Here is a 14,181-nt window from a genome sequence, read left to right on the forward strand (position 1 = left end):
GCATTCAGGGAGGCAGCTGCTTGCTCGGCAGAATGGGAAAGTTCATGAGTCCATGGAGCACACCTCTGTGGTCTCCCCCAGATATCTGAATTTGAACCTTGGGATTTGAACCCTGACCCTTGAGCTTGGCTCTTTCTAATGTCTTTATCACCTTCATCTCAGTTCTTTCTCCCAATAAAACTGTCACAGGAGAGAATTTCCAATGGCCCTTATCATAGGCCAGGTCTGTTTTCATCTTCTGAGCCCAGGCACCCTGACACGGTCTGTGTATTCCACAGCCTGGCTGACATGGGGCGACTTTGCAGGTGGACAGCCGAGCTGGCCAGTTCATGAGCCACTTGCCCCTGGGTGGCTGCCCACCCGCCCCACCTTTCCACTCCCTGGCCTCTCTGTGCCAGGGGCCGTTGACACCGAAGAGGATCCCCCACCCTCACCCTCAGGACTGGGTGATTCCAGGAGCAATAAGCCGCTGAGTGCTGTGGCCAGGGCTCCCCTCCCTAATCCCCAGTCTGTCCCTGTTTATCCGATGGCCTCAGGAGGGGTTGTGGGGGGGCTGATGAGCCAGTGGGCAGCTGTCGGGCTTCCTGGGCTGGGACGACAGAGCAGTCCAGGGACAGGCCCCTGTCCGGGCTACAGAGGAGCCAGGAGCCATGAGGGTGGCAGTGGGCATGCTTTGGCTCCTGGCCCTCTGGGGGCACCCCCAAGCCCAGGGCTCCTGCCCCTCTCAATGCAGCTGCAGCCTCTACATCCTGGGTGATGGCAACAAGGCCAGGTATGGCACCCGGTGTGTGGGATCGGTAGCCCACCCCTGTCTCTGTAGCAGCTAGGCTGGGCTGGGAGGGCTGGATGCAGGGCCCCCAGGACATGGCTGGGTGAGACCTCCATCTTCTGGGCTCTTGAGACCCGGTGTCCTAGGGGGCTGGTCTGCTCTGCATTGTCCTGCAGCCAGCAGGGCGTGGGAAGTACCAAGTCCCTTTACACATGGGGGTGGGGGGGGCACAAGAGTGCCCACTCCGAGAAATCCGTCCTGAGTTCTCTTCCACGATCCTGGTGGCGAGGAAGCCTCTGAAGGGCAGGGGAGGTCTCCCCATTCGCTCTTTCTTTTCCTCTCCTCCCTTTCTTCCTCCCATTCCACCATCCTCCCTGTGTCTCCCCAGCCCCTTTTCTCCCAGGCCGCTTCCATTCTCTTATCTCAGCTCCTGGGGGTACACAATCACATCCCAGGTATTTCTTACCACCCCCCCCATAATGCGACCACCTGCCTCCTCATGCTTTCCCCACTTTGGGGCTCCTCTGGCCCAGCCCCCAGGAGCCTTGGCCTCAACCCATTTCTATGGGCTCTCTGAAAGCCCAGGAGTGCCCATTCCATGCAAGCAAGCACCCCTCCATCCTCAGCCTTTTCTTTCACTTCCCCAAGCCCCACCTGAGCCCCGAGGGCACCTCCATCCTCTCCTCCTCCCCTTCCGTGGGATGTTCCAAAGCCACTGTGATTTGTGGACCCTCGCTCTTCCACCAAGGCCCACTCTCCCTTTTCTCTCTGGCAGTCTTTACACTGTCTTCTTCCTGACATCTTCACCTTATCCACTAATGACCACTGCATTTCCTGACTTGCTCAGGGATTTTAGCTCCTGGTGCAGGGCCTTTCCTACCATCTTTTCAACATTTTGGCATTGCATTCTCCCTTTCTCCCCTCGTCTTCTGATCAGGGCAGCAGGTTATCAGTGTGACTCTTACAATGATCCTGGCAATGGGTGTTGTGTTGATTGGGTGTGAGGGGATGGAGAGAATGGAGAGTCACCCCCAACAAAGGATACCCCATGTGGTCTGAAAAACAAGAAGAACTCCATTCTTGACCTAAGGCTCTGATGCTCTAACTCATATGGATCATCAGACGTAAGGATCCTCTCCCCAAGGAAAGCCAGGGCTGAGCCCTGAGCAGGCCAGGAGATAGCCCGTGGTGAGGGTCAGTGTGACCAGGATGATGAAGAGCCTCTACTGCCCCTACCTCCAACAGAAAGCACAGGGCTCAAAGTCACACAGCATCGGTGACAGACCTGGTCTTAGAATGCAGCGCTTAATAGAAAAAGGTTTAGGAAGTTACTGTCTGGGCTGAGGGATCATTGCAAGGAGCTTACAGTGCTGGAATACCAAAATTCGTGATAATGGTCAATAAATAGCTTTGCACTCCTACCAGTGACAGATAGGCAGAGCGGGTACACAACATGACCTCATTTAACCCCCAAAACCACCCTGTGAGGTGGAGTCTATTACTGGAAACTGAGGAAATAGAAGTTATATAATATACTCAAGGACACATAGCCAGCAAACAGAGAGCCCAGATATGAATCCAACTGCGGGCGCAAAGTCCTAGCTCTTAAACGCTTTAATCGTCTCTGGTCCCTGAGTCAGGTGAGTCCTGAGGTACCCAGTGTATGGCTTCCATTTCTGACGCCCGCTGAGATAGATATATATAGATATATATCTATATCTATATTTGAATTTATATTTATATTTTTTTAATGAAGAGAATCCAAAGTAGTCACCAAAACGGAGGTATAATTTAATAAAGGAACACTTTTAACACCTATGTGCAGTGCTGCAATGCACAAAATGATCTCAGGATTTATGAACACTCTTCATTCTTAGTGCACGGCAGGTGGTGTGAGGTGCATAACAGGAGATAACAGTTTAAGCTTCAGGCCAGTGATGAGACCAAAGGGCCCTCTGGGACCCCCGTGCAAGGGTCTGAAAGCAAGAACCGTCCCCCACCCGCCCGAGAAGGGAAATCAGGAGGCTGCTTGGTCCTGGCCCATGTCCAGGGCCCAGCGCAGCTCGGAGCCTGGGTTCTGGGGTCCGGTCTTCCGTGCAGACCAGGAGGCCTCGTGAAGGGAAGTCCGGGAGTGAGCGGGGCAAGAGGGGGGATCTCGGACCCGACAGGACCGTCGCTCCAATGTCCCCCATTTCTGTGACCAGGACGGTGGTGTGCAGCGACCCGGACATGACCCTGCCCCCCGCGTCCGTCCCTCCGGACACCTCCAGACTGCGCCTGGAGCGCACGGCCATTCGCAGGGTGCCCGGGGAGGCCTTCAGGCCGCTGGGCCGCCTGGAGCAGCTGTGGCTGCCCTACAACGCGCTCAGCGAGCTCAGCGCCCTGATGCTGCGGGGCCTGCGCCGCCTGCGCGAGCTGCGCCTGCCCGGGAACCGCCTGGCCGCCTTCCCCTGGGCGGCGCTCAAGGACGCCCCCCAGCTGCGGCTGCTGGACCTGCAAGCCAACCGGCTCTCCGCCGTGCCGCCGGAGGCCGCGCGCTTTCTGGGGAACCTCACCTTCCTCGACCTCTCCAACAACCAGCTGATGAGGCTCCCGCAGGAGCTGCTGGCCACCTGGGCTCACCTGCAGACCGGGCCCTTCCTTCCCGGCCACCGCACCAGGCTGGTGTTAGGTAAGGGAAGGCATCCTTTACTTGGAGCCACTTTGGGGAGCCTCGGGGCGGTGGGGGTGGGGTGGGGGTGGGGGTGGGGGCGGGGAGTCTTAGGAAAATTATTAAGCCTCTCTGAGTCACTGTTCCTTACCTGAAGAATAGAAATCACGCCTGCCTTGGGAGTTCGAGTGAAGATTGGGTGAGAGGCACACACAGGCCGCTTTGGAGCTCAAGCTGCTGCCAGTTCAAATCCCAGCGCTGCCTCTTACTAGCTGTGTGTCCCTGGGGAAATTGCTTAGCTTCTCTGTGCCTTGGTTCCCCTCTGTGAAGAGAGAATGATAAGACTATCCATCTCAAAATGTTGGAGTTGTGGGTAAAAAAACAGTCCTTAGCTCACGGTAGGTACATGTGGCAGGCACAGTGATGTGCCACCCTGGTCCCCGTCAAGGTAGGACTGGCTGCCCCGCTTTTGCAGGTGCTGTCAGTGGCTTTCAGGGACAGCCTTCGCTGCAGAGTAGCCTTGCCCAAGGCCACCCACCCTTTCTGGACACAGCTTTCATCCCAAGACCTGTCAGGTGGGAGTCAAAGGGCCCAGCGACTTGGCATGACTAAGATGAGCTATTTCAGCTCCGGAGCCCCCCAGGGGTTCACCAGGCCCCCATTCATCTCAGCTCCATGTCTCCCTCCTGCTTCCTTCCTTCCTTCCTCTCCTCCTTAATGAACATGCTGCATGCTAATCTTCATCTCAGGGTGTGCTTCCGGGAAATCCAACCTCCAACAATCTTCAAAGCCTGTGAACACTCCCCATCCCCTTGAGAGTCTCCTCGGAGCCCTAAGTATGCCTACATGGCAGGAAGGTGGTCCTAGCTCTTTGCTAATTGGTCAGTCCTTACTGGCCATCTAGCGTTAGTGTGGCCCTGAAGCTTTCCTAAATTTCTTGCCCCCTCATAGAACTTGACCCTCGCCACATCCCAGGGTAGATAGTACAAGTACAAGCCCTTTGTTTTACAGAACAGACACGACCTAAGGGTTAGTAAGTAGTGGTTTGGGCCTAAGGCTCATGTCAGATAGACTGGTTCTCTTTCCTCTGTCCTATGAAGGAATGGTGGCAGAGGGTGGGTGGTAGGGAGTGGATGGGTAGTAGCAGAAGAGAGACCTCCTAGCAGGATGTGCCTGGAGCCTTGGCTCGTAGGGGGTTCAGTACCAGGGGCTGGAGCAATCTTAGAATGGTTTGGGGCAGCTCCTGCCCTAAGGCCCAGGAGAATCTCAGGAGGAGGGAATATTTAGAGGCCTTACTGCCTGGAAGCAGGGCAGGGAACAGCAAGCCCCATTTCAGCTCCATCCACCCTGCAGACTTTCTCACCTGATAAAGGATAGTGTATAGGATACTACTTACATGGAAAAAATTGGTTATTTGAAAATAAAATTTAACTAAGTGCCCTTTAAACATATATATATATATATATGCTTTACAGAAAAAGCTAAAGACTCTTTTTTCCTTCTTCTGATTCTAATTCCTACTCCCCCTTCTAACAGGTAGCTACTGTTATGTTTATTTGCATGTTCCCTATCTTTTAGAATGCATTTACATGCATATATATATATATGCACATAGAAATTCTTTCTGTGTTTTACGTAAAATTTCATATTGTATAGAGCATATTGTATATATCAACTAGCACTAACTTTTTCACTCAGCAATATGTCTTGGAGATCTAAGTTACTACAAATGGATCAATTTCGTTTTTTGTCAACTGCATAATTTTCCATAGTAGAGTTATACTACAGTTAATTTAGCCATTCTACCTTCAATGGACCTTTAGATTGTTTCCATTATTTTACTAACACTTATGATGACACAGAACATTCTTGAAAATACATCCTTGTGCACGCAGACAAATGTTTCTCTAGGATAGGAACTGAAAGGGGAATTCTAGGTAATGGAGTATGCACATTAGACATTTTGATATCAGTCTGTGCATGCACTACCAGTAGTGCATGAGACCACCCATGCAGGTGTTCTCACTCTGAGAGTATATTGCCTATGAATGTGGGGTCTTAGTTCTAGGTGCTGGGGATACAGCAGAAAAGAAATAGATGAAAATCTCTTCCCTCATGAGGCTAATAATGAAAAGGTTTGGAATGTTTAACTTTTGCCAGTTTGAGGGGTAAACCTTTCCCTGTCATTTAACTTTGCTGTTTGCATTAATTCTTTGGGGACTCTGTTACAACAGGTGAAAGCCAGCTAGCTCACTGCCACAACGGGGCAGTGATGATTCTTGGGGTGCAGATATATCATTAAATGCATTTAATCAGTGACACAGGGTAGCAGCTACCAGAGGGATGGGTTGAGGATGGGTGGGGAAAGGAGCTAGCATCCTCCCAGCTAGTGTTCAGAAGGACCTGAGAGTCATGGATGTACAAGCAGATGAATCTAACCCCCTAACCCCAACCCTTGACATTTCCCCTTCCAACTGTATCAAATATATGTATGTAAATAAATCATAAGCCACTGATTCTCAGACATACTATTGAATTTGATAACAGTCTTTGGAGGATAAAAAGACACCACATTAAATGCATTCATTTCATATTTCAGAAATGGAAACATATAAAAAGGAATTGTGTCTTAGAAGTCAGGACACATGATACCCCTCTATCTATAGAAGGTTCTTGGGCAGAGTGGGTACAGTGACCTACTTTCATCTTTATAAAGAAGTTCAATTTTAAAGTAAAGAGGGCTGGACATGACATAGGATTTGATTTCCTGGCCTCCTCACTCCTCCCCTTTTGAGCTTGTATCAAAGGGACCATGGCCCAGAGCAGTCACCCTCATTGCTGGGGTGATGCTGAAAGTGCCACATAAGCTGGGAGGACAGAAGTCAAGGGTCAGGGGTCATGAAACATTTTGAGAAATGGATTTTGGAATATGGCAGGTACTACTACTGCTCCACAGCTAGCGAGGCAAGGAGCTGGACCTGGAGGCCAGTTCTGCTGACTCTGAGCTCAGGACACGCCTTGTCCTCCCTGAGGGGGAAGAGGAGCTGGCCGTGGGGGGCTGAATATCGAGTGCTCACTGCTTGCCTCCCTTTCCGCCCCTTCAGGGCTGCAGGACAACCCCTGGGCCTGCGACTGCCGCCTCTATGACCTAGCCCTTTTCCTGGAAGGCTGGGCCCCACATCTGGCCTTCATAGAGGCCAGGCTGAAGTGCGCCAGCCCACGCAGCCTGGCCGGAGTGGCCTTCAGCCAGCTGGAACTGAGGAAGTGCCAGAGTCCTGAGCTCCGCCCAGGGGTGGCCAGCGTCAGGTCCCCACTGGGCAGTGCGGTATTGCTGCGTTGTGGGGCCACCGGCGTCCCTGGGCCAGAGATGAGCTGGAGGAGAGCCAACGGGCACCCACTCAACGGCACAGGTGTGTGAGCTGCAGGGACCGTGCAGGCTGAGTCGGGGGAGGTCGGGGGACAGTGGCTCTCAACCTGTCTTACATGTTCCAGGAGCCACCCCATCCGGGCCCACCCTGGGAGGGACAAGATGCTGCCATTTTGGTGAAAGAGACTCTTAGTACATTTAGTATTTAGAGTAAGTGTCCAAGTGTAATTGTTAAGCCAGTATCACGAGGAGTAATTAACCATATGAGTTACCATCTCTTGAGCTCCTCACGTGTTAGGTATATTAGGCACAGTGTCATTGAACTTTAAAGAACAACCTGATTATCCTTCTTGTTTTGTAAGTAAACAGACTCTGAGAGGCTAAATGCTTGGCTTACAGCACAGAGCCTGTGGTCTTTTTGCTGTGTAGACAGAGATGGCTCATCTCTGGCCTGGGCTGGTGGGATTTGCAGGAGTCACGGCTCACCTGTGGGCAAAAAGGGGGCCGAGGAGCAATCATTTCTTAGTGCCTGACCAGAAAACCTCATGTCTCTCGCTACTTTCTTAGGCGTCTCCTTCAATTAGGTTGGCAAGTGCTGCTCTAAGACTGTGAGTTTGAAATCAGTTTACAAACAAAACTGGATCAGGATCTCCATTATGTTAAAACAGAGTTGAAAATGCTGGGATTGAGGTGGCAGTGCGTCTGGACAGGGTGGTCATGAACTTCCATCTGGGCCTCTGCCTCATGTTCACCTGATGCACCTAATCCCCCCACCCCCCAAGCGCTGTCTGCTGCCCCAAGGAGTCCGTTCTGTAGGACTCCAGGGTCCTGAGGAATATTGCTTGACCACCTCAGATTTAGAAGGCAGATCATCTTTAGACTTGGCCTGAGCCTAGGTCTCCCTACCTTGAGCCCCGGAGATCTTGATCCCCTTGGCTAGTCTAAGAACAGTTGAATGACTCTCAGTGTTTTCTTGGGATGACAAGGTCTGCTGCATATACAGGAGTATGCACAGTCCAAGGGCTGTGAACTTGGCCCTGGCAGGAAGCTGGGGGCCGAGGAGCCCATTCATTTTCCCACTTATGCCTCTTTCCCCGCAGTGCACCAGGAAGTCTCCAGCGATGGCACAAGCTGGACGCTGCTGGGCCTGCCTGCTGTGTCCCCCCCTGACTCTGGAGACTACATCTGCCAGGCCAAGAACTTCCTAGGAGTCTCTGAGACTGTCATCTCCCTGGCCATCACTGAACCTCAGGCTTCCACGGAACGGAGTGGGAGCCCAGGGACACTGTGGGCAAGGGGCGAGGGGGCAGAAGCTGCCGCGTACAACAAGATGGTGGCCAGGCATGTCCCTGACATCCCCGGACCTGCTGTCCCAGCCACCAGGTCCCCTGTGGCCAACATGAAGGGGGAGCTGAGCCTCCAGCACTTCCAAATGGGGATCCCAGGAGGGCGCTCAAGTGGGCAGGCAGGACGCCAGGAGGCCCGAATGGTGAGGTCTCTCAAGGTGGTGGGAGACACTTACCAGAGCGTGACCTTGGTGTGGAAGGCCCCCCAGGCTGGCAACACGACCACCTTCAGTGTCCTCTACGCGGTCTTTGGGCAGCGCAGCATGCGGCGGGTGGTTGTGCAGCCTGGGAAGACCAGCGTCACCATCCGTGGCCTGGCGCCCAAGACCAAGTACGTGGCGTGTGTCTGTGTGCGGGACCTGGTGCCCCAGAAGGAGCAGTGTGTCATTTTCTCCACGGACGAGGTGGTAGACGCCGAGGCCACCCAACGGCTCATCAACGTGGTGGTGATCAGTGTGGCTGTTGTCATCTCCCTGCCCCTCACCCTGCTCGTGTGCTGCGGGGCTCTGCAGCGGCGCTGTGCCAAGTGCCCCATGGGGGGCTCTGCCGAGGCCGCGGGCGCCTACGTCAACCTGGAGAGGCTGGGTCACAGCGAGGACGGCTCCGAGGAGCTGTCCCAGCACAGCCTCAGTGAGGCCGACAGGCTCCTCTCGGCCCGGTCCAGCACGGACTCTCAGGTCCTGGGCGCCAGGGGCGGCCGGCGGATCAATGAGTACTTCTGCTGAGGGGGGCGTTCCCTCCAGATGCCCACACACCTGCTGCCATCCCCTCTCCCTCTGCTCCTCCCACCTGCTTACCTGGACACCCGAGTCCACACTCACCCACTCTTGCTGGCTCGGGTACCTGATTCCTCATACATTTACACGCAGCGACGACTGCTAACTTACTAAGCACTTACGGTGTGCCAGGAAGTGTTCTAAGTGCTTTATGTACATTAGCTTAATCCGTTCTCATCACAGTCCTTTGCAGCAGGCCCTACGTGTTCTCCCCATTTTCCTGGAGAAGAAACGGGGGGATTAACCAACTTGCCTGTATCTGTCAGTTTTTTCTGTGTAACAAATAACAGCAAGATCTCAGTGGTATACAGCAACAAGCCCTTATTTTCACACAATGACAGGTCTGCAGGTTGACCGGGGTGGCTCTGCTCCATGAGTTCTATTTGGGGCCCAGGATGGAGGATCACTGGTTACTTGGGGCAGACTTCTTTCTTGGAGGGGTCAGATGATATCAGAGGAATGAGCAAAAATAAGCAACGTCTCTTAAGTTCTCAGCTTTAGAACTGGCACCCTGCCATTGCTGCCCCTATCCTATCTGCCAAAGCAAGTCCCATGGCCAAAGCCAACTTTCACAGAGCAGACAAGGACGGCTCTCCCAGGGAGGTGATGGTGGGGCAGGAAATAGTGTGCCGAGCACTGGTCTGATCCTACTACATTGTCCACAGCCGCTCTGGAATCTGGACCAGGAATTGGTTCCAGAGTTGACAGTCCTTACCACTCCCCACTCTGGCATCTGGATTACATTTATGCTAGCTTGTAGACACTCACATACACAATCTCTTTATGTTTTAGCCACATCTGTACAGTCATATACACGCAGAGACACACGCTGTGCCCTCACCGTATATGCTTAGGGATTCTAACATTTTTTTTCTCTGGGTGCCATTCTACCTACATAATCATTTGATTTTCAATAAATTCTAGAGGTTTGGATGATGCCAAAGAGACTCCTGCTTATTTACTCTCAGAATGTCAGGCTGAAGGAATCTGAGTCTGAGAGATCCTTCATGGTGGGTGGCACAGGACATTCAATGCTGTGGGGCATACAGCTCACCTCTGTCCCCATGTAGCAGCCTTTGTTATTTGACTGAAACTTACCTGGGTTCCTGAGGGTGTCTCAGGGCTTCCCAGTCATTCAGGAAGCCATTTCAAAGTAGGATTCCTGCTCAGTTTGCTTAAAACTGGGAAAGCGCTGAGATACTGTCTCTGTGCACAAGTGAAGGTGAATGTTCCCAGCAAAAGGGTCAATGTTGTGACTTGTCTGCAAGACTGAGCTCTAACAAGGGGAGCATCCAGGGTGTTTGGTGCCAAGGCCTTTAGATAACAACTGCAGAAGTTTGGGGACAGCAAGTGATCCAAGGCAACTATTTTGCTGGGATCGACTAAGAGACTCCATATTGTGTTGAACCTTTGCCAGATATGAAACAGTGTGATGGAGTGATTTCTTTTTTTTCTTGAAGATTTTATTTATTTATGAGAGAGAGAGAAGAGGGAGAGAGAGAGAGAGCAGGGGGAGGAGCAGAGGGAGAGGGACAAGCTGACCTCTGTGCTGAGTGTGGAGCCCGACTTGGGGCTCAATCCGAGGACCCTAAGATCAGGACCTGAACCGAAACCAAGAGTCAGACACTCAACTGACTGAGCCACCCAGGTGTCCCAATGCAGTGATTTCTAAAGCTACTGTACTCCCTCTCATATTTACAAAAGCCCTTGCAACATATGACCTTACAACATATTTTCCTGTTTTCTCTCATTTGATCTTTACAGCAACCCATCATGGAGGCTGAGCTACTTGATTTTACAGATGAAAAAACTGAAGCCTGATGAGTTGAATAATTTATAGGAAGTACTGATCGATTTTTCTTGGAGGGTCTAAGTCTTTGATAACTTTCTGCCAGGCTGAGGGTCTTTATTCAGTGTTGATCTCTGCAGTGTAATCTACAGCAGGTTCACTATGGAAATGGATTTTTCCAAGTCATTGAAAACCATAAGAACTATAAGGCCACCAGTACAGATGAGCATGGAATTTCCATATATGGGTATTTTCTGCCCTTCACCTGGAGGGTACATCTGACTATAACTTATGGGCCATAGCCATTGGTAAGAGAAATTATTTGGTTGGAAGATGACAAAACCACTGTCTACATCATGGGTCAACAAACATATATTTTGTAGAGAAAATCAGATAGTAAATAGTTTAGGCTCTGTCACTACTACTCACCTCCTCTGATGGAATGTGAAAGCAGCTGTAGACAATATGTAATTTAATGGGCATGGCTGTATTCCAATAAAATGTGATCTACAAAAACAAGTGGCAGACCGGGTTTGGCTCCCAGGCTGTAGTTTTCCAACCCATGATGCAGATTTATAAAGGTATTTCTGCTGTTGAGACCCAAGACTCGATTCTGATTGTTTGATATTTGAGACTGACAGGCACTCCCTAAATTAGAACAATAGAACAAATATAAGTGCAATAGGTGAAATCAGCCACTTTTTGAAATGGTGAAAATATTTCCTCTAAGTGACTGGCTGAGCCATTCAAGATTGAGAAATTATTGGCCCAAAGACTACTAACATCCAGTCAGTTTTATCAAACCTTGTTTGAGGAAAATTCAGGAACTTGAAAGTAAGAATTTGTTAGTATTTATCCAATATCACATGAATGTGTGTGTGTGTGTGTGTGTGTGTGTGTGTGTGTGAGAGAGAGAGAGAGAGAGAGAGAGAGAGAGAGAGAGAAGAAGAGAGAGAATTCAAACTTTTCAATGATTCATTAAGACCCACTTTGGTGGTCTGAATAGAATGACCCCCAAGATGGTCAACCTCCTAATATCCATCTGTCAGTCTTCCTTTGTGTGTTCTGTTTTCCTTGGTTTGCTCTTGTAGAGAAGAACCACCCTGGATTATACTCATGAATATTCACGTAACTGGAAAAAATCAATTCCCAATGTAAAAAAATAAAATGATGTCTGGTTTATATATTGGTCTTTTGGTACATGAGTCTGGTTAGTATAAGTTAGTCCCTGAAAACCTGCTTAGAGTCCAGCGAAAATAATTTCTGGTCTCCCAGTGATGAAGTCCAGCCTACACCATGGTGATCTTATAGCATGCTGTCCTTGGAAGCCTTGTTTGGAGGTTGATTGGAATTGTGGCATCTCCATCATGTCTTTTTCTGACTGCAGCGTGTTATAGTCCTTTTGACCTAGGCAGTGAGTATGTCTGATGTCACTTATCTCAAAGTATACATGTAGGTTGCAGGGTACAAAAGGCAAGTAACAGAAATTGCATCCTGCAAAGTGGACGTAGGCTACTGAAATTAGGTTATCATTCAAGGGACTCAGTGAACAGTGTGTTTAGAGGTCTTAGAGCTGGAAATTTTTGTTTTAACTCTCATGTAATCCAGTAGAGACAAAAATAAACTTAAAAGTACTTGAACATGTTATTTAATTGCAAAGGCATTGTAGTCAGGATAGGTTAGACTTATGCTATACTAACAATTACCACATTTTGGTGGCTTAGCATAGAAAGATTTATCCCTGTTTTTACAGAGTTTCTTGAGTCTGTGGGAAATGTGGATGGAGGAAGGGCTCTGCTCCATTTATTCACTCAGGGACCCAGGCTGGTGAAGACTTCACCACCTGGAATGTCAACAATTGCTGTAACAAGGGGAAAGAGAAACTAGAGAATCATGTAGGGGCTTTTAAAACATTATTTCCTCTAACATTTCATTAGCCAGAATATCAGTCACATAGCCTGCCTATTTCAAGAGAGCTTGGGAATGTAGTCATCTGTGTGTCTATCACAGGCATGCCACAGAGCATGGGTAGCCAGGAAGACATCTCATATGTGGTTGGCAGCAGAGGGAGGAGTGAGGGAAGAACACCAACTTGAGAAAGAGGAAAGATAGCATGTCTGCTTCTTGATATGTCACCCAGTTCTCTGTCTGAGCCATCCCGAAGCTCTACTAATGTTGGGGTAGCATTTTCCAAATGAATAGATAGAAAACTATCTTATTAAGGTTCTATTAAGACTAGCCAGGGAGCCACCACCAAGAAGCTATTTATATCTAATTGTTTCATAAACAGAATGACCCCCTCTCCCACGACTATCTCTACCATAACTCTAAGAGCCAAGTTCCTGAAAACATCCTGCAGGAAGGGAGATGAGGGTGTCATATTCTCAAACTTCTTCCCCTTGTTGTTAAATCTCTTGAGTTTAGGGACACCACTTAACCACTACTTATTCAAGGTAAATGACATAACCCAGATTTAATCGTCCCAGTCCCTTGCCTTAATTGGCAACACAGCTACACCGCTGTGCCCGTATGCCAAATAAGGAAACCAGAAGATAAGGGGGTCAGAAGAGGAGAAGGAGGAGTGCAGAAGTGGCCTGCATAATTCCACAGATGACATGCCAGTGGATGTTCTTCTCAAGCTTTCAGCAAACCAATGGAAGGTTAGGTTCAGCTGGATTCATTGGAAGACGATAACACAGGATGAACAGAGAAGAAATTGTGGGAATGGAGATCACTTTAGCTCTTTATATTTTGAGGTGAGAAAAATTTACTAGTGGGTTGTGATGCAATGAATTGAATCACATTTTTTTCCAAAAACCTAGCTTGACAAAATCTTGGCCAACCTAGATTTGGCAGGAATCACATTTTTTCCCAAAAAGCTAGCTTGACAAAATCTTGGTGCAAGTCTCTGGAGTAAGATCAGAGTTGCCCCCCATCAGGCCAAACTAGCTGGGCCCTTGGGTCCTCTTCACCCTCAGTTTTTGTATATGGGTTGCTTTGGAAAGGGCATGATCTCATGCAAGCAATCTTTGCAGCTGAGCATCAACCCATTCCTTGAAGGAGGTCTAGGCTGCACATCATGTCTAGCACAAGTTTTGTGCTCATTGCACTCTTGTTTTGATTTTTACCTTGAGAAGAATTCCAGAGATCTAGCCAGATTGTAGAGCTAGACAAGAAACTTGAACAAATATATCTGGCTTGGATGGAAAGGCTGGAGTGTAATCAGCTTAGTTGGTGACCCATTTCCCCATCACTGGCTAACCACTAAGCGGATTTTCTTCCTTGAGGCCTTTTGTGGGGTATAATGTATATCATGAGTCTTAGGGGAACTCATGGAATGTCAATACTCACCAGGAAGTACCCCAAGTAATAGGGAAGTAGACTTTGCTGCTCTTCAAGAGTCTGTTGGTGTAGGAAGGGAATTAACCTAACTACTGTATGTTAGGTACTTTGTTTTATATAGCCTCAAAGTTTCCTAGAAACA

The 14,181-nt window shown here is 49.6% G+C and overlaps 1 protein-coding gene across 1 annotated transcript; it reads left to right on the top strand.

Moving 5' to 3' along the window:
* Window positions 1-650: 650 nt before the first annotated feature.
* On the top strand, window positions 651-9,738 carry LRIT1 (leucine rich repeat, Ig-like and transmembrane domains 1). Its single transcript, XM_073878680.1, has 4 exons — window positions 651-772; window positions 2,974-3,440; window positions 6,524-6,829; window positions 7,887-9,738. The coding sequence occupies exons 1-4, from the start codon at window positions 651-653 to the stop codon at window positions 8,855-8,857; spliced, it is 1,866 nt and encodes a 621-aa protein (XP_073734781.1). The 3' UTR covers window positions 8,858-9,738.
* Window positions 9,739-14,181: the final 4,443 nt, after the last annotated feature.

Source organism: Callorhinus ursinus, unplaced genomic scaffold (assembly GCF_003265705.2).
Source record: "Callorhinus ursinus isolate GAN/ISIS: 27379988/994484 unplaced genomic scaffold, GSC_fseal_2.0 scaffold31, whole genome shotgun sequence".
NCBI classification, from domain to species: Eukaryota; Metazoa; Chordata; class Mammalia; order Carnivora; family Otariidae; genus Callorhinus; species Callorhinus ursinus.